We start from the raw sequence: 24,047 nt of genomic DNA, 5'->3' as shown, positions 1-24,047 counted from the left end.
TTAGAGGCGTGCCAACATGAAGGACCTGTGCACCCGCTATGGACATTTTTGTGTCTCACTTTCAGCCAGCTTCTAGGATCTTCTCCAGCCACAGTCTCAAAAGTGCTCATGTCCCACCAAAGGCTCTGCATTTTAGAAAGTCTTGCCTGCCGCCCTTCCAAAGTCTGTACTCTGAGCAGTGTGAAGGGAAAGTCCTGGTCCCCAACGTGGACTCGCTAGGTGCTGCCAGCACCATTAGCAGTGGGGACGCCCTGGGACAGTGGGTGCTAATGGCTGCCCTCTGTCTCAGTGCTGCTGTCTTTACGAGGACATTGTGCACAATGGGCGATGGCCCCCGTCTTTGCTCTTTGTTTTTGGAACATTATTTTAAAGATGTCTTTCTTTATACAAATGATATTAGAAATCTCTGTTTGCATTGCAGAAAGGTGTTGGGCTTTTGACTGGAATTGTGTCACATCTAGATTAATTGGAAGATTGCAGATGTCCGTACAGTATTTATTCTGCACATCCAGAAATATTAAATCAGGGTTTATAGTTGGCTTTGTTTAAGGTTTCATACATCACTGATTGTATTTAAATGATTGGTGCTCATTATAACTAGAAATTCTCCATTTTAAAAATGTTTTTGCTGGTATACATGAATGTGAATAACTTCTTGATGTTTATCTGGTATACGGCTCCTTTATTACATCCTTTTAGTTTTAATACTCAGCACATAGAATCTTAGTTTTTAGAGGATTTGCTAGCTTAGCTATTTTTAGACAAGATTAACAAGTACTCTTTGCAAGGCAGAGCTGACCAAAAATAACACTAGAAGCTGCTGGACACTTGGCAGCTGCGCAGGTCACACATGCCCTGTGGTTAGCAGTGTGCTGGTCTTATTGGTCTCCCCGGGAACTCACCTGTGCTGCACCGTGTTACCGTGGGTGTCACAGGAAGTCTATTGCACCCTTGAGATAGCACCTCCCAGGGGTGGGTGGTCTCCCATATGCCCAGGGTGCCAGGTTCACATTTAGGGACCTTATCAACAGTTCTGTAACAGTGTCTTCTATGGGACATGGCCAAGAGTCTGCAGTTGCTGTAAGAGTGTTTTTTGTAGCCCCTTCTAAAAAACAAACAGAACCCAGCCCAGGGTTCAGTATGAGGTCAGGTATTGAGTTGGTTGTAACTGCTTTTACTTTAGAGCAGCCCCCTCCCCCCTGCCTTTTCCCCAGGCATCGACTTTTTCCGAAAGCCCAGGATCTTGTGAGAACCCTCGCTCCCAGATACACCTGATAGTTTCCTCTTTCCTCCTCCACCTTGCTTCTCTACCGCATGTATCACCATAACCATGTTAGGCCTAGAGGCGTGAGTGTGTTGGGGGTCAACATTTCTGCAGTGATATTTCATTATTTGTGCATCACTGTTTTTAAGGATTATATATAGGAGTGATTATATTTTAATTATAGGCTATCTAGTAGCCAAATCTTTTCAGTATTCTCATTTTGTCTTTGGGATAGTTGACAAAGATAACACGTATTGGTCCTTCTGCTTGGGAAACCAAAAAGATTCTGGCTGTTTCTTTTGCTCCTCTGATCCAGCCCTGCCGCTCAGAGTCGGGAATATCACACCCTGTCCAGTTACGTAAGTACAAGGATTTCAAATGGTTTTGTCTTGTAGATGTTCTTAATTTCAGTAGAATGGGAAGGGAAACAAAGTTTACAAGGAACTTTTAATATTAATCAGTATTTCCCCCTTTGCCCCCACCTCCAAAACCTTCACACCTGACCAGGGATTTTTTGGCATGTAAAAAATTACAATCCATTTCTACCCTTCTAAGTCTCCCCTTCTAAGTCTCAGAGAGCTGTTGCTCTTTACGCCTTTGCAAGCAGAAGACCTTCATAACGGGGAGCTAGACGTTTGGCCTCCTCCACAGGGAGATGAGTTCGGAGAGTTCCAGGCATGACTGAGCACAGGGCTCCAGAGAGCCCTCAGGGCTGTCAGGACCCACGTGCTGGGAGTCTGATGATGTGTGGGGCAAAAGACCCCTCCTCTCCACAGCAGGAGGGGGTTTTAGCTGCCCACTTTGCCCATTTCGCTCCTTCACAGCCAGCAGACATCCTAGTTTCATTTTATTATTTAAACAAAAATTCACATACAATGAGAATTCCAGTAGGTTTTACTTAAAACCGTTGTGCTTGCATTCTCATTTTTTATCCTTTAGGAAATGAGGAAAATGCAAAAAAAAAAAAAAAAAGAAAAAAAGTGAGGGAGAAAAACAATTTTACATAGTCATCTTTTTTAGTACTAAGACAGCCATTGTTAACATTTTGGTGGATTCCTTCCAGAACGGTGGTTTGGGCTGTTTTGAATACTTATGCTTTGCCTTGGTCTCTGCTGAGCCCAGGCAGTGGGTCGTAGACCAGGACAACAATGGCACAAGCAGAGGGGCTTGGCTCAGGGGCTTGACTTGTGCTTGGCTCTCAAGGGTGACAAGGAATTCCCTAAAGAGGGAAGAAAGACCCTCCTGGTGGAAGAGTGGTCTCAGCAGAGACATGGAGACTTCAGGAGGCACCTGACCCAGTGAGGTGAGGAGGGCCTGGGGGAAATTAGATGGGACGGTGAGAGTCGAACTTGTCACGTTGGCTGTGGAGCACCACATCTGTGCTTTGGATAACCTTGGTGGTCGAGGGAGGGTGAACTTGTCTAAGGCAGCTCCCTGAAAAGCCCACCAGAATAACCTCTTGGGTTGCCATGAGTCGGAGTTGACTCGATGGCAGGTAACAAGAAGCTAAGTTGTGCTTTTTGCTGCCTGTGGTGGGGAGGCCACCACCATGCCAGCATCTTGGTGGAGTGTATGAGGCGAGGGCATAGGCGGGGTGCAGAGAGGCTTCTCAGGGTGCCCGGTTTCAGGCACATCTTTTGGTGCAAGGGCTGGATGAGGACCAGGGTGGCTTCTCAATATGGTGTGGACACACGGTGTGAGGCAGGTTTCGAGGTAAGTCTTTGACCGTGAACAATCATTTGATGCTATTCAGGGCTCCTGGAATAAGCAATAAAGTTATTTCAACTTCAGAGTTTGTGGACCAGAGTTTCCTAGAACAGTGAAGAGTCACATCACTGTAGACGGTGAGCTCAGCAGTGCAGGTCTCAGAGGATGGAAGCAGAAAGATGAGGCCAGGAATCTGGCTAGGAGGCTGGGGGAAGTTCCCAGGTGAGCGATAAAGATGGAGACTGAGATCCTGGCCTCTGGAGCAGAAAGACTTCGGGGGATCACTCTGCCTTTTCCTTTGTGGGAAGCTATTTTCTGTGTGGCCTCTGAGGCTTGGGCTGTGGTCTGGTAAGTGCTGTTTGAAGCTGTGGAATGCAGTAAAGGCCAGGGATGAGAAGCCACGTAGAAAGGGGAATGGGAGCACAGAAGGGCCAGAGCCGCCCTGGGGTCCTAGTGGCCTGTGGGGCGCCATCTCATTACTGTCTTACGGGGAACACCTGCAGGTCATACAGGAGCTGTGGAAATAGTCTTTCTAGAAGGCGTGGTAAGGGAAGAAAAAGTGGCAGATTGTGAGGGGGAAGCCAGGTAGAGGGGAGTTGCCACGGGACCCCATCCCCAGGAAGGGAGGGGACACTTTGTCTTCTGGGACAGCTGAATGTGCTGCTTTGAGCACTCTGGACCATGCTGGGGGCCCCTCTGATCGGAGAACACTGTCCTCTCCCTGGATCCTTCCCTGCAGGAGGCTGTGGGCCACTGCTCTTTGTGCAGGGTGTTTAGATGTTTAGATGTTGCGGCTTCATGTCACATTGCTTACACTAGCTTGGGTCATGTCTGTCCTTATGCCTGTAGCGCTGCTGGTGGTCCGAAGCCTCCAGGACCTGGCCCGCATTGCCATCCGGGCCACGATAAAGAAAACAATCCATCAGGAAACAGCGAGCAAAAATGGAAACGGACAGAACACTCCCAGGTTCAAACGAAGAAGAACTCGCCGCCATCGGGTGGAAACTATAGTCTTTTTGGACGAAGAGGTCTTTGCTAGCTGCATTTCCAACCCCTCCGATGACAACGCTTGTGAGGACTGGGAAGAGGAGCGGCAGGAAAACGAAGGCAGGGCCCCACCTGCAGTGAAGCCAGATCCCCCAATGAACTTCCTACGTGAGAGGGTCCTCAGCCTCCCTCTGCCAGACCCCCTGAAGTACTACCTGCTCTACTACAGAGAGAAGTAAGACTCCCGTGATGAGGCAGGGGGGCGTGGAGGGCCCAGGATGGGCGGGGGCTGCCCTACTGCCGTGGGGAGCATCTGCTGGTAGGAGCATCTGTGGGAGCTGCCGCCTCCACGCCTTGGTTCCTCTTCCTCGTTTGTACTTGACAGTCCTCTCAGATTTTCACACAATAGTATGATTTCTTTACAAATAATCTGACAAATGTTAACTGCCTGGAAGTATGTTTCCCAAAGGGAAGAGGGTCTCCGGGAGGAGTCTTTGTCTCACTGGTTGAAGTGCCGTGCGGTGCCAGCACCACCTGCTGCCTGCCCCGCGCCAGGGTACGTGCATGAATCACTCAGATGAGAACAGAAATTGGAAGCATTTTGCTTATGAAACGTGAAACAAAGCACAAGTTTATAAGTGTATAGAATTCTTTCTGGTTGCCTACGTCTAAGTTTTCCTTTTATGGTATCAGCATCTTATGTACTAGCACTGAGTTTCACTAACCTTGATTTTTCTAGATGGAGGAAACATCCTTGGAAAACCCTTCTTTGTTTTTAGGTAAATTGATTAAATCTTACCTGATTTGTCAGTTGTAATTTTTAAAGCAGAAAATGGAATTGATTGAGAAAGAGTAATAAAATTCTCAAGTTGCCAGATGTCTTTCTGTAATTCCAAAAGGATTCTAAGACATTTTTTTCCTGGCACCTTTTGTTACTTTTAAAAGAACCATTATCAAGAGATCCCTGAAAGAATATCCTGAAAAATGAAACAAGTTGTGTCTGTGTATTTAATAAGTGAAATTACACTAACAAAAGATGTGACTCCTCATCCAACTCCTGAGACCATTTCAGATTCTTCACTTGTTCTCCTAGTGGTGGGACTGATGTGTGGACGGCCTCTGCTTTCTTGGCTTCAGTTTGCGGTTTTTCAGCAACTATACTTTTTATACTTTAGTACTGATTCATAGATTTTATCTTTTATAATTCTGGAGAAAAAAACATTGTTAGTTTTGTGATTTTCTGGAGAACGGATGTATTTTAGGCACTCAATTGTATAAGAACAGTTTAACTTGTAGTGAGTTGTGAACTAGGTTTCTCCAGGCCCTGGGTGGGTGTCAGGAGGCCCTCGGGTAGTGAGAGCATCGCGTCTATATCCAACTGTGGGTGTGGAAGAAATGGCAATCCTTACTTACATCGGTCAGTTGTTTTGAAGTTACATTGCTTACTCGAAAACGTTGATTATTTTAAAAAACTTTTTTTTCCACCAAAATAAAAATATATAAAATGTTAATGATGAACCTAGACCCTCAGAGTGCTTGTGTGGGATTGGGCCTCCAGATTTTTGATAACTGGAACCATCTGGGGCTCAGCATCTCCAGTTTCACCTGCTCAGCTGAGCGCTGGTTATTTTGGACCTTTTCTGTCTCCTGGTATCCGAATTGTTTTCACCCTGCTGCCACCTGCATGCATAGCAGGAAAACATGCATACCGCCCTTGATTTGTAAATTGAAGCTATTTGAAAGAAAGTTCAAAGTCAGTCAAGCTTCCTTCTTTCAGAGAGAAGCCCATAGTTTGCTTGGTTCACTTGCTGACACTGTGTAGTTTGCAGATACTTGTCCACACTCTTCTAACACATGGAGAGCTCAGCAGGCACATGGACATTTCTGTACCTAATATTGAATGAGCAGTGTCTGTGACATCTGTCATGCGAGGTTGCTTGACTCGATTTTCCCCCGTAATTTCATATGGAGCGTGTATATTTTTACCACGTTTGTCCTTACGCTTGATTGTAAAAAACTCTGTACAATGCGTAGGACATGTTTCTCCCATGTCTGTAAAACTTTTCTCAAGATTTTATATTTACATGTTGTCAATTTGTGCTTTTTTCAAACCCAGAACTTGGTTGAAAAATATATAGATGTATGTATGAAATAGGTTGGCATTTATCTCAGCAAAAATAAAGGGGAATTGTGAATACATTTTCCAGTGCTTAAGCACCTTATACAAGAGTCCAGTATAGTGTATTATTATCTGTTTTCAGATGGATAAAATATAATCTGTATTCTCTGCAGGCTGTTTTATGAAATATATTGTAAAACCATGTCTTGACAGCTGTTTACATTGATGTTTTGAGTAGTCTGTAATTTAATGATGTTTATCTTGAAAAGTAATAAGGCCATAGCCTTGTGCAAAACATTTCAAATTTATAAATATTTGGTATGTAATATAAAAATCGAATATGCATGTAAAAATACTTGTGCCAGTCTGGAACTTTCAGGGGGTTAATGCAAGATATTTGAAACATAGGGTTTAAAAATAAACACAGTACATGGATAAATACAAAATATGGCAATAAAGTCAGTTAAGACATTTTAGCCTTCTCGGCTGTCTCTTGTGTGAGATTTAAATTCTTGATTTCATTCTTTTCAAAACATGCATTTTTTTTTTTTTTTATTAAGATGTGTCGTCACTAAATGCACTACTAAAGAGGCAAGGTGGGCAAACCCCACCTCTGGCTCACTGTGTGGCGAGGATGAGTGTGGACCCAGGCTTCACCGTCCCACATCTCCATTCCTCGTCACCAGCCACTTCTGAGGCACTTCCTCTTCCTCTGACCACCCAGAATTAGGTCAGACTTTTTCCCCAGCCGCCCTGAGCCAGGTCATCAGGTCCCAGGGTAAGCTCAGGGGTCTGCACAGTTCCCTGCACTTCTGACCAGCCAACCCCTCACTCTTTCTCTCTAGCCCCCTGGGCTAGGTCACAAGCTAGAAGGACTCTATCCTTCATCAACTGGCTGTGCATCCTTTCCCTGACCAGCAGCTACCCAGAGCTGAGGTCTTCACAAATGGACTGCCTTTCTCTGAATTAACCACCCTGAGCTAAGTAAGAGTCCCACTGCCCCTTGTGGGTTTGTTGATTTTCTCTAGTGGCTCAAAAAATTCACAGAGAATATTACCCATACTTACAGTTACCCATTTATTATAACCAGAAAGGATACAAGTGAGTGACTGCCTTAGCCTGTGTTCTCTAGAGGAGCAAAACTGGTGAGATGTATATGTATATAAACATAGAGACCTACTTCAAAGAAATGGATCGTGCAATTATAGGGACTGGCAAGTCCCAAATCCATAGGCCAGGCGACAGGCTGGAGACCTCTTCCGGCTCAGGGAATTGTGGGGGACCTGCGAATCCAAAGTCTGCAGGTCAGGTGGCAGGTTTACATCCCAGGAACCAAAGATAGGTGAAGAGAAGAGTGTGGGGTCCAGAGAGAGAGCGAGCGTTACGAGAACATCCATTTATATTCTGTAGGTAGGCCACACTGCCAAGGAAACTCCCCTTTCAACAAATGGGCTGTTCACATCAGATCACATCATGGAAGGTGATTATATTACATTTTGGAAGAACAACCAGTCCAAAAAACCTATTGCTGTCAAGTCGATTCCAGCACATAGCAACCCTATAGGAGAGAGTAGAACTGCCCCATAGGGTTTCCAAGGAGCGGCTGGTGAATTCAAACTGCTGACCTTTTGGTTAGCAGCCGAGCGCTTAACCACTGCACTGCACCAGTCCAGTATGTGCCAAACTGCTGAAAATCAAAGCCAAGCCAAGTTGACACGTAACACTCATCAGGCAAGGTCTGGGAGAAGCCCTGGCGCGGGGCCTCCACTGTCCTCAGGGTGTGCCATGCTCCCCCCTGCACAGGTGTTCTCACCACTCCAGGACGTTGCAAAAGCAAGAGCCTGAAGTCCAAGGTGCCTTAGTCCCTGGGGCCTTGATGAATATGCTTGACTGGGGCCTTAATACAAGGTAGGAGCTAGCCAATCAATGAATATTCATGATTAACTGCATTGCTCCCTCCTTTTCAGAGGGTTGTAGCCTGCGAGGGTGGAATCGAGGTCTCCCAACTGATTTGCACACATTTATTGGAAGCGTTGCCTGGATATTTTATAAAACAAAGGCCCCTTTATTGCTGGCAAATCCCAAGGGCTATTTTCAGACACCAGAGACAAAGTCCAAACCAAGTTCTTTGTCCCCCACATAAGATCCTGTGTTTTCCTTTATTTAGGTATTTGTAGGTGGGGCAGTGGTTAAAGTGATCAGCTGCCAACCAAAAGGCCAGTGGTTGGTTCGAAACCACCAGCCGCTCTGCGGGAGAAAGGCGTGGCAATCAGCTTCCTTAGAGATTTAAAGCCTCAATGTCAGTGCGTTTGTGTTTTTTTGGTTATAAATGTTTAGAGTTGTTGGGATTGGGATTGGGATAAGAGGTTTAGGTTAAGAATTAAGGAGTTGGAGAGTTGGGGACTAGGGTCTGGAGTTAAGGTTTAGGGTCAGTGTTGGGGTTAGGGCTGGGTGGATGGTGGGTGGATGAATGGATGGATGGTGGATGAGTGGGTGGAAACGTAAGGGGGAGGGGGAGAGCTTGCACTCGGGAAGAGGAAGAGGCAGAGGGTGGTGACATTCCTCAATAAAATGGTCCCTACATAGTTAAACTTTAAGCCAAGGAAATGGTCTTTACAGGGGTCTTTGATTTGATAAAATCCTTGACTTGATAAAGTCCCTAACTTGATAGATCTCTAATTTGGTAATTAAACCTTAAGCCAAGGAAATAGTCTTCATGGGGGGGGGGTGTCTTGTCCTGGCTTTTAAATGTTAATAGAGACAGATCAAGAGACAAAAGGAGTATAAAACCCTAAAAAAACTGGGGCACTCAGATTCTTTCTGTACTTGAGAGTCTGCAGGACGCTTCCTAGTCAAGTGTACTTTTACTACTCACCCTCTGCTTGCTAATAAACCTCTGCTCGCTTGGCACTGTCTGTCTCAGTGTTTGAATTCTTTCCTACACTGAAGACAAGACCCGAGGCCGTTCTCCGGCAACAGAAAGATGGGTGGATTCTGGATCTGTTGTCCTGGAACAGTGTGCCGGTAAGATCCTGAGGAGCGGGAAGCTTGTGTTTCTCCTTGTACCTCCACAGCACTGTGCCAGCCTTGATGAAGTTTGTGGTATACGATAAAGTGGGTCTGAGATTTGGGAATCCTTCCAGATGGAAGTTGTTACGTGAATGTGGATACCTTTGAATATCATCTAACCACATAATGTGGCAGTTACTGTGGAACAAAAGACCCGGTCATTCACTCTTGTATAGTAATTGCTTACAAATAGGAAAACCCACACGTATGTTCAAATTCCCAGGGGACTATCAAAATAAAAATGGCTAATTCTAGCTGAAGAATTGTTTTTTTTCTTTAACTACAAACTGGTTCTAATGGTGATCGTGTAAAATTTATGGGCAAAGGATAGACACCGTGGAATCATTCCAAGAAGAGGATTTCCAGACATAAGTGGTAACTGGTAAACTGGATTATGTGAGATCTACATCTGAGCCACCTTCTTCCCGTAATGGTGCCAGACTTGATAATAAGCTGCCTCGGTGCTCTATTGTGTGGAACCGTAGATAGAGGAACAGCCCTTGCTCCAGCCTAGCAGTGAATGCATGTCAGGCCAGTACAGCTTGCCTTACTAGCTCCTGGCAGTGTGCCCTTCCCTCTTTCCACCTCACTGACTTTTAATTCTAACCTAGTGCATATGGGGGCAAAAGGGGGGCCTCCTGTTGGGCAGAAGGAAAGACCAAACTCCATTTTGGAAAATCATCTCTTACTGCTATGACATACCCATGCAGGTGACATATCCAAAAGCCTCTGGTCTCCCCAAAAATACTTAAAGTAGTTTTTTGTAGGTTGATTGTATTTTGAATGATTCAACTATAAGCAAGAACCAGTTCTGCAAATGATTTATTAAACTTAATTGGTCACTAAGACTTTAAATCTGTTGGAACGGGGTTTAAGTAAAAAAAAAAAAGGGGGGGGACCTCTTTTATGGTCAAGCATCTGTCACTGATATACATTTCCTAAGAAAATATTCTCTAAGATGTGTTTTCCCTTCGGTAATAGGAAGGCATTACTGTTATATTTGAGTTAGTATGGTGCTACATACTAATATTTGAATTGCTGGTATAAGTATCAGTTGTCATGGGAAAGAGGCATGTAACATGTCAAAAAAAAAAAAAAGAGTATTATAAAACCAAAAAAGCCAAACCCAGTGCCCTCAAGTTATAGACATCCTAATTTTGTTGCAAGACAAGGCTCCCCAGTTTGGGACCAAGTCCTGTTTAGGTTCTTGCCTTCTGCTGACCAAGAATGACCAGAAGAGGCTCAGAAGTTCCACACAAACAAAGGTTTATTAGTGACAGAGGAAAAAAAGAGCTCACAAGGGAAGGATGGAGAGGGGTTTCTGCCTATGCTAGCCTCCAGTCTCTCTCTGAATGGAGGTTTTCTTGGAGATTATAAGGGGTTTTAGGCAGGAAGGATCTCATGTTTTATTCATTGCTTTCTGGGGAAAAAGGTGGGGCTTTCTGAGAAATAGAGGGGTTAAAAAAATTAGGAGTGTGCACATCTGGAATCCAAGGCAGGGTCAGTTTGGGCAATGTCACATCAGCACTGCGCAGTCTCAGTGGCCACTTGACAAGACTGTCAGGTCTCACCCATTCTCACTGCGCATACCCGGGGGATTGGCTGATTCTGTTCATTTTGGAAAGCAGCTTGTAGGGAAGATGTGTGGAACGTCATGTGTTAGAGTCCAGGATGTGGGTTATCTTGTAACACCACCCTCTATGGTGGGGTCCTGAAAAACAACTTACAAGAGAGATACGCAGGACGCCACCCCCATAGTGGGGTCATGAGAAACAACTTGAGAGAGAGAGATATGTAAGACTTTGTGCATCATGGGCTGTGTGTGTGGGTTGTCTTGTAATATCCCCCATGGGATAGAGTCCCAGATCAACGGGCCTGTTATTCCGACCTTGAGGGTTGTATCCTTTTTACTATGCCTATTCAATCTGTGTGCTGAGCAGATAATCTGAGAAGATGGACTATATGAAGAAGAACAGGGCATCAGGATTGGAGGAAGACTCATTAACAACCTGCATTATGCAGATGACACAACCTTGCTTGCTGAAAGTGAGGAGGACTTGAAGAACTTACTGATGAAGATCAGAGACCACAGCCTTCAGTATGGATTGCACCTCAACATAAAGAAAACAAAAATCCTCACAAATGGACCAATGAGCAACATCATGATAAGCAGAGAAAAGATTGAAGTTGTCAAGGATTTCATTTTACTTGGATCTACAATCAACACCCATGGAAGCAGCAGTCAAGAAATCAATTGATGCATTGCATTGGGTAAACCTGCGGCAAAGGACCTCTTTAAAGTGTTGAAAAGCAAAGATGTCACCTTGAAGACTAGCATGTGCCTGACCCAAGCCATGGTATTTTCAATCACATCATATGCATGTGAAAGCTGGACAATGAATAAGGAAGACCGAAGAAGAGTTGACGCCTTTGAATTGTGGTGTTGGTGAAGAATATTGAATATACCATGGACTGCCAAAAGAACAAACAAATCTGTCTTGGAATAAGTGCAACCAGAATGCTCCTTAGAAGCAAGGATGATGAGACTGCGTCTCACATGCTTTGGACATGTTGTCAGGAGGGATCAGTCCCTGGAGAAGGACATCATGCTTGGCAAAGTACAGGGTCAGCGGAAAAGAGGAAGACCCTCAACGAAGTGGATCGACACAGCGGCTGCAACAATGAGCTCAAGCATAACAATGATTGTAAGGATGGCACAGGACTGGGCAGTGTTTCGTTCTGTTTTGCATAGGGTCGCTATGAGTCAGAACCGACTCGACGACACTTAACAACAACAACCCAGGCTCTATCCTCACAACGTCTCACTATCACCAGGTTCTCTGAGGCTGGGTCTGACCAGGAGTTTAGGTGTGGCTGGGTCTAGTCCATCAGGTTGGGTACCTTGGGGACTGGGGGGCAGGGGTGGCATAGATAGAGACCTGGTTCAAGTCCCTGCCCCTACCCCCAGATCACATAAGACACTGGGACCTAAGTGTCTACCTGGAAGTTCCAGTTTAGACTCAGGGCTTTGGGGAAGGGACTGTCAGCGGGTCACATGCCGAGTCGGCACCCTCGCCTGGGCCTTCTCTGAGCTGCATACTCTCCATGTGTGGGGTAGTCACCCTGCTGTCCTAGTGGCTTCATTGACAGGGCCACTGATGCCCCTGTGCTGGTCTAGGCCCTCCCAGATCCTCCTGCAGGTCTCAGAGGTCGATATCTATACTTCAGCTCCTGAGCACCCCCCTCTCTGCTGTAAGCTTTCCTCGTCCCTGGGTGGCTGTGGCCAGTGGACTTGTCCAGGGTTTGGTGGTTTAGCCCTCAGGCAGGCTGCCCAGTAGGAGGCATTAATGCCTTTTCAACAAGGGCCTTTCCTTTCCGCCCGCAGATTGGGGAGCAGCCAAAGGAGTCCCCATTCCTGTCCTAGCTAAGACCTCATGATTTTGGGTTCTGTGGATCCCCAGCCATCAGCCCATACCCCAGGACTGTCATGTTTGACACCTGCCCCTACCACGTGGTGACAGACAGGGAATGGGGAGCTTCTCTGATGCCCAGACTGGCACCAGGGCCAGAGGGGGCAGAGAGGGAAGGAAGCAGCCTTGAAGTCAGGCCCTTGAGTCTGCAGGGCACCGTCTTTGCAGACCTCCCTGCGGGAGATTTGTAAAGAGCTGGGCAACGGCATCATGCACTCCTTCTCCCCTGAGAAAGGGGCTAGAAAGGGCCAATGCAGGCTCAGGGGTGAGTGCAGATGGGGCAGGGTCCATACCTAGGTCCCTGAGGTGGTCGCAGGGGGTTCCAGGGGCCAGATACCGCCCTGGAGATTCCCTCGAGCTCTTTTCTGGGGATTTTCCCCTTGAGGGCCCCCAGCTCCCTCCCAAAGGAATCTGACCACCACTGCTTTCCTCTTCCACCACCCACCGCCCACCGCCCAACCCCAGCCTTGGCCCAGTGCAAAGTCACTTTTCCCATATCAAAGAAACATCAGAAACAAGTCTTTGATACTGCTTTCTCTTCATGTTAGGGTGTGTCATGAATTGAATTGTGTCCCCCCCCAAAAAATATCTGTCAACTTGGCTAGGTCCTGATTCCCAGTATTGTATGATTGTCTACCATTTTATCGTCTGATGTGATTTTCCTAGGTGTTGTAAATCCTATCACTATGATGTAATAAGATGGATTAGTGGCAGTTATATCGATGAGATCTACAAGATTAGACAGTGTCTTAAGCCAATCTCTTTTGAGATATAAAAGAAAGAAGCTGCAGAGAGACATAGGGACCTCATACCGCCAAGAACGAAGAGCAGGAGTGTGTGTCTTTGGGACTCAGGGTCCATGCGCTGAGAAACTCCTCAACCAGGCGAAGATTCATGACAAGAACCTTCCTCCAGAGCTGAGAAGAGAAAGCATTCCCCTGGAGCCGATGCCCTGAATTTGGACTTGTAGCTTACTAGACTGTGAGAGAATAAATTTCTCTTTGTTGAAGCCATCCACGTGTGGTATTTCTGTTATAGTAGCACTAGACCACTAAGACAGGGTGAGACTACTTTTGCATTTTGCTACTGTTTTTAGTGTTTTCACACATGACCCCAGGTGTCCCACGGAGCAGTCAGTTTGACTGTCCTTGTACACCAACCAGTCTCATACATCTTCACCCTTAGTAGGCTTCTTTTTACCAAAAAAGGCAGGGTTCATGCTATGATATACCTTTCTTTGCAACTTGCAATCTCATGGAACACAATACCGTGACTTCTCCAGGTCAGGAGCTGTGTCCTGACTGGGCTGCTTAATATTCCAGAAGGGAGAACGGTTACCACAGCGACTGAGCCTTTCACCGCTGGTGGACCTGAACGTGATTCCTTTCTGCTGCCCTATCAGCTGTGCTGCAGGGAACGTCTTGTGTGTGTCCTAATCTATGGATCCCCCACCCAGGAGAGACTCCCAGGAATGGGATTGCGGAGTTGAAAGAAATGCCCATTTAAAGTTAAGATCGCTAGAGCTAGACTCCTTTCCAAAACAGCTGTGTCAGTTACGTGGTCACCAGCAGTCTGTGATGGTAGCTGTGTCCCTGCATCTAGCCTGGCCAGGGGTGTAATTGTTCGATTTAATTCCTGGCAATCTGGTATCAGGGTGGCCAATGGAATCAGTGTTACTTCGATTTACAATTGATCTGCGAGAACTGAGCCCCCCTTTTAGTTGTTTACAGTCATTTGCATTTGCTCTCCTTGAGTCATCTGTTCAGATCCTTGACCCTGAGGGGGTCTTTCTCCCACCCCAGGATCTCTGGGCATTCACCCATGGCTGGATCTGGGACCACCACAGCTTCAAGTTCTCAAAACCCCTTTTAATATAAAGAAAGAAAAATACGTGTCTTGCTTTGCCATCAAATGGGATGTCGTGGGGTGTGTCTGCTCTGTGCATTGTCTTAAAACTAGGGAGGAAATGAGGTTACACCAGACCCTTCCTTTCCACGGTAGAAGCAAAGCAAGCCTAACACAGCACAGAGGGAACATCATGTAGCCTTACCGGTGGAGGTTTCTGGGCTCTGACCCTGACTTTGAGCAGTTGCTTGACATTACTAAGTCTGTTTTATCATCTCTAGAATGGGGGTGTCTTGTGAGGACTCACTGGGAGGATTATTCTCTTAATACAGGGAGATACCATGATTACTTGGTTAATAAAATGACTTGAGCTTCATGATATTTTTAATCATACCCCACCTCAAATTCTCCTTTAAAAGCTGAGAACTGCTTTCTGCTTTAGATACTTGTGTCTCACCTGCCTCAAGTCACCGAGGGCCTGAGTGTTCCTGGTCTGAACTCCAGCCCCCAACCCTCCTGGGGCTACATGACCCTCATGTTGCCATCTCTGTGTGTCACTCCTTTTTCCCACATCCAATGTGAACATGAGTGGGCCCTGGACCTGGATGAGATCTGTGCAGTGCTGACAGTCAAGGCAGGTATCCTGGAGAATCTGGTGGAGCACCTGGTGCCTGCCTTCCTGGGGGCCAACCTTTCCTACAGCTGTACCTTCCTGGATACCTACGGAGCATTCACAACCACCCAGCAGGTCCTGGACCTGCTCTTCCTCAGGTGAGCCCCCTATCCCTCCACAGCCCAGTGGTGACACTGCCACCTACTAGCTATGCATCTTGGGAATATGACTTCACCTCTCTGGGTCTCTGCTCCTCTGAAAAGTGGAGTGGTAACACCTAGGGGTATTGTGAGGGCCCCCTGGGATAAGCCATAAAAAAAAAAAAAAAAGCCATGGACGGTACTAAACCCAGAGCCTGGCTCTGCAGAAAAGTCTGCTGAAGGGGTTGGGGATGTTTACATTGATCCTTACCTCTCCCCAGAGAAGAAGCTCTATGCCTCACCTCTCAGTGATTCCACGACCTAGATAGATCAAAGCCATTTCTCATTTGTAAAGGGAGTTTGAGATTCTATCTAGTGGGTTCCTGTACTTGGTGTAGCCAGAAGAGGGATCCCTGGGGGCTGGGAGAGGGACCCCGGGCCACTTAGATATTGAGGAAGGTGCTGGTTGAGTTCATTCATCCAACAAATATATGCTGGTGTTGTTAGGTACTGTCGAGTTAATTTCGACTTATAGTGACCCTACGTGACAGAGCAGAACTGCCCCAGGAGGTTTTTCTTGGCTGTAATCTTTTTTTTTTTAATAATTTTTATTGAGCCTTAAGTGAACGTTTACAAATAAAGTCAGTCTGTCACATATAAGCTTATATACACCTTACTCCATACTCCCACTTTCTCTCCCCCTAATGAGTCAGCCCTTCCAGTCTCTCCTTTCATGACAATTTTGCCAGTTTCTAACTCTCTACCCTCCTATCTCCCCTCCAGACAGGAGATGCCAACACAGTCTCAAGTGTTCACCTGATACAAGTAGCTCGCTCTTCATCAGCATCTCTCTCCAACCCATTGTCCAGTCCCTTCCATGTCTGATGAGTTGTCTTCGAGAATCGTTCCTGTCCTTCTTGGCTGTAATCTTTATGAAAGCAGATCGTCTGGTCTTTGTCCCATGCAGCTGCTGGATGGGTTTGTACTGCCAGCCTTTTGGTTATCAGATGAGTGCTTAACCATTGTGCCATCAGGGCTCCTTAATAAATATATAGCAAACACCTAATCAGGGCAGATACTTTTCTAGGCACTAAGTATGGTCCAATGAACACAGCATGCAAAAACTCCTTCTCTCCTGAGCCTCCAGTCTAGTCAGAGAGTCAGGCAGGAACGCCAGACATAGTGAGCAGGTAGTGTGCACGGTGCATTAGATGTAGATGCTCTCATGCCTCCTCCAGGTACGGAAGCATCCTTCCTTATTCTGACGGGGATGGCAGATCCCAGAGCCAGCAGAAACAGTGAGTGGACTTTCGGTTAAGAAGGAGGGGCTCCTGCCTCCACAGAAGGATGTGGAGCTGTTGGGGGGCTGTGGTTGGGGAGGGGTTGGGCAGAGCCCTGGGTTTCACACATTTAGATTCCCCCTAGAGGAATGAATTCAGAGGCTTCACCCTGCAGGAGGAAAGAAGACACAGAGAGCCTTGCATGGAGCCTGGGTGTCCTGGGAGGGGGGGTGTAGAGGGGAGGCTGGATCCTTAGAGAACCCATCCCCACCACTGTCCCCTCCCAGCTCTGCTTGACCTCCTCCCAGATCCAAGAGCCCCAGTCTCCTGAACTCCAGTTGTGGGGTCAGCTGCATGTGTGGCTTGGGTAGCTGGACCCTGGCCCTTCGGGAGAATGGTGTCAGCGGGATGAAGAGACTCACATTCACTCAGAAAATAAGGCAGCAGTTTGGCACGAAAGCTCCAGGTCGAGGAGCCGTAAGGGCACTGGGCAGGTTGGGGCAGGAGGATGGACACCGTTTCTCCCTCAGCCATCAAATATTCACAGGGCACCTACTGTGTGCCAGGCCCTGCAGTGAACACACAGACATAGCCCCTCCCTGGTGTCAGGGAGTTTTCCTCCCAGGGTGGAGGCAGTTGGGGAGACAGGGAAGTATGTCAGGCTTCCCTATAATGGAGAGAGTTGGTCAGACCATTGAAGAAGAGTTTCTGGGATCAAGGCTCTTTCCTAGCCCCATGCTGGGTGACCAGGCCTGTGATTGCCAGAACAGCCAGAGTCATGAGGGATAGCCGGGTGGGGCTGGATTCTGGAAGGTCAGGGGCTGGCACAGAGGCCCAGTCCCTGCAGAGGTGCTGTGGGATGGCAGTGTGAAAGGAAGGCCAGGCCTCTGACCCTGTTTACCTCCTTTACACCCTCAGTGCCATCTCCTCCATCCTGAGCACCTGGCTTGAAGAGCACTCGAAGGGCTTCCATCAGCCCCTGGACTTCCTCCCCCTCAAGGTGCTGACGGTCTACGCTCAGATGAACATGCTGGGCTCAGACATGGAGTGTCATGTCTGCCTGCTCCTTACCCAGCTGGAGCACCCAGGGCCCACTGCAACAGAGCCAGAGGGTGAAGAGAGTGGGGTGTGTGCCTCTGAGCATATGTGCAGGGGCAAGGGGCTGGACTACACAGGGAATTGTCTCCAGAGGCTGATGTTGGGCCAGAGCTCAGAGTAATCTCAGACCACTCATCTGGTGGACTGCTGTCTGGGAAAACTTCCTGGAGAGTTCTTACGGCTGGGCTTCTTTTAATGGCAGTAAGAAGTTTTTTGTTTTTGGAAAGGCACATTCCTTTCCTAGGCCTTGGTGAACTTTTTTCTTTTTGTGTCTCTAGCACAAGCATCACATCTGGATCCCACTCCAAATCCACCTTGAGTATTGCCTCCAGAACTCGCCCCTGATCCACGTCAAGCATCACCTCTGGAACACTCTCCAAATTCACCTCTAGCATTCCCTCCAGAATTCACTCCTAAGCCACCTCGAGGCTTCCTCCTGGAATCCGCTCCAGAATCAGATCAAGTGTTGACTCTGGAACCCACTCCAGGTCCGCATAGAATGTTATCTTCAGAAATTGGTCCAGTTCCATGTCAAGTGTCACTTCTGGAACATGCACTTCCAGTACCTGCTTCAGATATACATTGAGTGTCATAGTTGGAACCCACTCCAGATCCACATGAAGATTCGCCCCTGGAACTTGTTCCCAATCTACATCGAGCATTGCCTCAGGATCCTGCTCCAGGTCGATGTCAAGTGTCACCTCCCAAACATGTTCCAAATCCACATGAACATTTACCTCTGGAACCTGCTCCAGATCCACCTCAAGTATTGGATCCGGAAAACACTCTAGATTCACATGAAGATTCAGCTCTGGAACCTATTCCAGTTCCACACTGAGTGTTGCCTCAGGATCCCCCTCCAAGTCCACATTGAGATTCGCCTCCAGAACCCACTGCAGATCCACATCAAGGATCACCTCTGGAACTCTCTCCAGATCTATATTCACCTTCAGATCTATATTCACCTTCAGAACCTACTCCTGCTCCACATCAAGCGTCGCCTCAGGATCATGCTCCAGACCCACATCGAGATTCACCTCTGGAGCATGCTACAGGTCCACATCAAGTGTTGCCTCCAGAACCCACTCCAGATCCTCATTGAGCATCACCTCTGGAACACGCTCCAGAATCATGTTGAGTGTTGCCTCTTACAACAATGGCGTGGGGGCAGCGTCTAACCTCCTCTAAATTCACAAGGGGAAAGGAGAATCAACATCAACAGCCCAAGGCCGATTCCTATGAGGCAGAGGTCAGACATGCCTCCTCTCTCTGCCATCTTTACCAATTCTGACACCAACCATCCCTCCCACAACACTCTCTACTTCTCTGCTGAGTTTAATAATTCATTGCAATTGCCACACAGAAGTCACAGACAGCACTCATGATTATGGGGTTTATTAGGGAAGTAACAGTTACAATTCAGGCTCAGGAACACTCAGGATACAGTTCTTTCATTAGGACAACCTCGCAGGCACACCTCTCCCTGGCCCTCGTCTCTTTCTCAGTCTGTTGGTTCTAGGAGTTTCTCAGCACAGGGATCCTGGGTCCAAAGGATGCAGTGACTCTTCTTCCTTGGTGGTGGTGGAATCGCCTCTCTTTTCTGCCTCTGGGGTGGCTCATTTCAAGCCCAGCAGGATGACAAAACTGACCAATCCCTTTGGTGGGCTACAATAACCCTATCTGCACAGTTTTGCCCAATCACCTGGGTGAGAGTTACAAGATTATGGGGAGAAAGGCCACACAAAAGCAATCCGTCTGGATCCATCTGGAACACGCTCCAGATCCACATGAAGATTCACCTCCAGAAATCGCTCCAGATCCACCTCATGCATCGCCTTAGGATCCTGCTTCAGATCTAAGTCGAGGATCACCTCTGCAACCTGCTCCAGATCCACGTGAAGATTCACCTCCAAAGCTCTCTCCAGGTCCACATCAAGTGTCACCTCTGGAAACAACTCCAGATCCACATCACGCCTTACCTCTAGAGCCCGCTCCAGATCTACCTTGAGTGTTGCCTCTGGAACCTGCTCCTGAGGCAGAGCCAGCCTCAGCATCTTCTCCAGCATCAGGTCCTGAGCCAAAGCAGGCATAGTTCAGCTCCAGACCCTTCCTGTCCCTTACCTGAGAGGGCATCTTTTTTTGTTGTTCAACTTTTACTTTATCCCCTAGTTAATTTTAAGTTTGGCCAAAAATCAAGTTTTAAAGTGCATAATTCAGTGGCTTTATATGCTTTCACAATGCTGTTCAGCCATAGCCACTATCTGTTTATAGAGAATTTTCATCACCCCAAACAGAAACTCTGTAACTATGAAGCAGTCACTCTCCAGTACCTTCTCCCCTAGCCCCTGGAATTCATAAATTTGCTTTCTGTGTCTACAGGATTACTTACTCTGGATTTTTCATCTAAATGGAAGCATGCAATACATTGCCTTTTGTTCTCAGTGTTTTTGAGGTTCATCCAATGTGTACCATGTGTCAGTGTCTGCTTCCTTTTTATGGGTGAATGTTATCCCATTGTACAGATTTACCACACTGTGTTTATCCATTTATTTGTTGATGGACACCTGGGTAGTTTCCACCTTTTGACTAATATGAGTAGTGCTTTTGTGAGCATCAAGTACAAATATTTGCTTGAGTGCCTGCCTGACTTCATGATAAATGCCAGGGGTGGGTAAGGAGGAGGAAGGGAGGCCGAGGAGACAGCCCAGGTATGAGGAGTGAGAGTTTGGAGAGATCAAGAGGCAAGTTATGGACGATGAGGACATGGGGGAGGCCTAGATGTGGGTAAAAGGAGACAGGAGGGCTCAGGAGGCAGCACTTGTGTGGTGACTGAGGAGATGGAGGAATAAGTGGGAAGGCCTTGTTGAAGAACCGGGAAGATGGCAGGGGCCAGAACAACACCACCAGGTGTGGGTAATGATGAGGTAGGAGGGGCCAGGAAGCAGTCCAGTCATGGTAAGTGATGAAGGTGTAGGGAATGAGGAGGAGGGACAGACCACAAAAGGCACGGGTTTTGGAGGAAGTAGAAGGGAGGGTGTCAGCAAATGCACAGGTGTGGCAGAAGAGAAGGTACAAAGGACCAGAAAGCCACTGAGATGTTGAGAGTAAGGCAGTAGGTGGAGGCAGTAGAAGGCAGAGGTGTAGGGAGTGAAGATGTGGAGGGTCAGGAGGCTTCCCAAGTAGGGGACAGTCCTCATGACTGGTCTCTGGGATGCTGTGGGGCTCCTGCTGCCTCCAGACAATTGGATGCAAGAATGTCCAGGAGGTTGCCCCAGGCCCAGTGCCAGCAGCCCAAGCAGCCCTTGCCCTCCAGGGCTCTGAGTTTTGTCTTTGTTCCCGTGGAGCAGCTTGACTTTCCAAGTGTTTTTTTTCCCCACAGACCCAGCCAGAGTGCGGCATGGACAGAGAGCTGAAAATGCTTGTGCTTGGCCCCAAAAGGCCACGAGTTTACCATGGAAGGGGACACAAGGATCCTTCTCAGGGACTCCCTCTACTTGGCAGAAGTCCCTGTTCCGATGGCTAATCAATGCTTCCTGTGACACTTTCTGGCTTGAGGTGGAGGTTGGAGCTGTAGGGGGGTGAAAATGGAGCCCATCATCGGCCCTTTGAGATCATTCTGGTCCCCCAGATGAAGACAGAGGTGCTATTTTATCCTCACTTCACAAGGAAGAACACTGATCCTATACAGTTTAACGGACCTGCTCCAGGTCACCCAGCTTGTAAGGAGGCCTGCAGAATCCAGAGCCCACACTGTGATCCATCACACAGCACATCCAGGACTTCACTCAGAGCCTGTGACCCTAGGGGATTTGTAGGGTAAACAAGGAGGCTCCTGGGATCATGTAGCCTATGCTCCTTAAGTCTGCTTATGTTCATAAGAGGCTGCCTGTGCCTTTGTTTGGATCTCGCTGTTTATATTGTCTTACTCTTTGCATCAGATCACTATCCAAAATGTATCAGAAAGAGGTTTTACTCCATTAAAAGACAGCAGAAGAAGAGAAGAGGGTCCTTCTACTTAAGAGAAAAGAGAGGAAGAGGCCCTCTGGGCAAACATACCTCCATTCAGTCAGTGTCCTGTGTTTGTTTCCTTATAGAACTTGGGTGGGGAAGTCATTTTCAAGGTCTAAAGGAAAAGCAGTAGAGGAAATGCAGACTCAGAGAAAGCTCCTTAAAACCACCCTGACCCAAGAAAATGTGATGGTTCAAGATGCGGAGGAGGAGGGTGAGGAAGAAGATGAGATTTCATCTGTGGGTGAGGTAGGCCAGCAATGGATTCACGCTTGAGTGTGGAGAAATTGTGGTGTGTTCATTCTCTGTGTATTCCTGATACAAGCAAGGTCCCCCACGGCCCAGTCTCCACAGAGGTGCATATAAAGAATGACAAAGGCATTCACGTCTTTTTTTATTTTTGTCAACAAGAATCCAATTGTGAACTTACAGCAATGTTTAGTAAAAATTCCCCTTTCTCTCCTCAACCTGCTCTGGAGTCACCCCCAACTCTATTGCTTTCCTCATCTCTCTAGGCCCTCTCCCTTCCTCAGCTCCTGTCTAGATTGTACAGATCACCTTAGCCACTGTGCAAGCGCTCCCTGCTCCACTCCAGCCTCTGCATCCCTTCTCCTTTCCCATTCTCCATTCATGTAACGGAACCCTGGTGGTGCAGTGGTTAAGAACTTGGCTGCGAACCAAAAGGTCAGCAGTTTGAATCTGCCAGCGGCTCCTTGGAAACCCTATGGGGCAGTTCTACTCTGTCCCATAGGATCACTATGAGTCAGAGTCAAGTTGATGGCCAAAACTGTCATCAACTTGATGGCAGTGGGTTTTAATTCATGTAACACAAAAGACCCGTAGTCACAGGGCATGCAAACCTCTCTGTAGAGAGCAGGGAAGTGACTCATGTGAGTACATCCTTTCCTCAACACACCCTCAAACTCAGAGCAGTACCCTCAATTCCATAATCATGAAATTGCAAAAGCCATGTTGCCTACATTGCTGTGGGGGGTTGGCATATGGGGGCTTTTTTAGAGCAGGAATCCCAAACTGAAATGCCCACGTACATGTAAGAGAAAAGAGGGCAGGAGACCAAGTGTAAGACCGCGAGGAGTGGGGGAGATTGTGCAGTTGTCACTCAGCTCCAGCCCAGGATGTCCTGAAGGAATGCAGCCTTGGAATTGCCAGACATTCTGGTTTATAAGGAGAAATCAGAAATCCAGATTTTGTGCACAATTTCCAAATTTTCAAGGCACAATGTGAGCAAAAAAAAAAAGAAAAAAAAAAAGTAGGCAAGATTTGGGAGAGTTGCTGCTTTACACAGTTGTGACTTTACAACCTCTGCTAGCAAGGAAACTGTGGTCGGGATCTTAAAGTCCATTTAAGGATCTCAAGTCTAAAGGTGCATGACCCTTTTAGGCTGAGTCCAAAAAAAAGAGAGTCTGGGGATATCTCCAACGAGGACATGGCCTCCTTCACCATTTCCAGTGGAAATACTTATCTCTCTCCCCGTGGAGGAAGAAGAACAGAGGTACCAGCGGCCCCACTGCCACCCCTTGGCTGTGCTCACTGACAACCCTCTCGACACCAAGGTCCTAGAACAAGTGATCATTCCATCCAGTCTAGTCTCAGAAATTAAGGAACAGTGAGTAGGAAAATCTTTCATTCTCATTCTTCTGATCTGGGTTTTATTTATAAGGTAAAACGTTGCCACAAAAGATTAGACTTGTTTCAGCTGGAAAAGCAAAAGAAAGAGAACTGAGGGGAAGGGTTGGAATTACAATTTTAAAAAACAAGCATCTAACAATCATTTGCAGTCACCCATACCCTGAGAGAGACACCCTCAGGCCCTTCCAGGGCACCTTGTTGGGTTGGTTGTTGTACATAAGAAATAGTGCATCCTTGCCAAGATACTTTCTGAGTTCTAGTTGCTGACACATTGTAAGTTTAGGTTTCTTTTATAATTATACAGATATATAGGTATGGATGAAACCCTGGTGGCACAGTGGTTAAGAACTTGGCTGCTAACCAAAAGGTTGATTGTTTGAATCCATCAGCCACTCCTTGGAAATCCTATGGGGCTGTTCTACTCTGTCTTATAGGGTCACTATGGGTCGGAATCAACTCAGTGGCAATGGGCTTGGGTTTGGTTTTATAGGTATAGATATAGCATGTATGGTATTTTATTCTGATTGTTGCCACATGATTGCAGAAAATTAGAAAACTGAAAAAAGTACAATGAAAAGTATAGAAATGATTCCTAATCTCACCGCTGAGAATTTCCTCCCTTAACTCCTGTACTTCTAGGCCTTACTGTTGAGATTGGGTCAAACTGGGAAACATGTGTTTGGCTTTTGGTTGGCGTTGCCATTGCCCTCCCAACACCACAGTGTCATAGCTGGAAGGACTAACCAGCTAGAGACCACCTGGTTAGTCCACCTGCCATGTTTACAGATGGGCAGCAG

The 24,047-nt window shown here is 47.1% G+C and overlaps 1 protein-coding gene across 1 annotated transcript in view; it reads left to right on the top strand.

The window, feature by feature from the left end:
* Nucleotides 1-6,539, top strand: part of PCMTD2 (protein-L-isoaspartate (D-aspartate) O-methyltransferase domain containing 2) — a 30,915-nt gene extending 24,376 nt beyond the window's left edge. Inside the window, 2 exon segments of the mRNA XM_049869404.1 lie at nt 1,500-1,623; nt 3,821-6,539. Of these exon segments, the coding sequence (XP_049725361.1) occupies nt 1,500-1,623; nt 3,821-4,197 (501 nt within the window). The 3' untranslated portion in view covers nt 4,198-6,539.
* The last annotated feature ends 17,508 nt before the right edge of the window (nt 6,540-24,047 follow it).

This window comes from Elephas maximus, chromosome 25 (assembly GCF_024166365.1).
Source record: "Elephas maximus indicus isolate mEleMax1 chromosome 25, mEleMax1 primary haplotype, whole genome shotgun sequence".
In the NCBI taxonomy this organism is placed as follows: domain Eukaryota; kingdom Metazoa; phylum Chordata; class Mammalia; order Proboscidea; family Elephantidae; genus Elephas; species Elephas maximus.
Note: the sequence above shows the minus strand (reverse complement) of the source record. Positions and strands in the feature narration are given on the sequence as shown.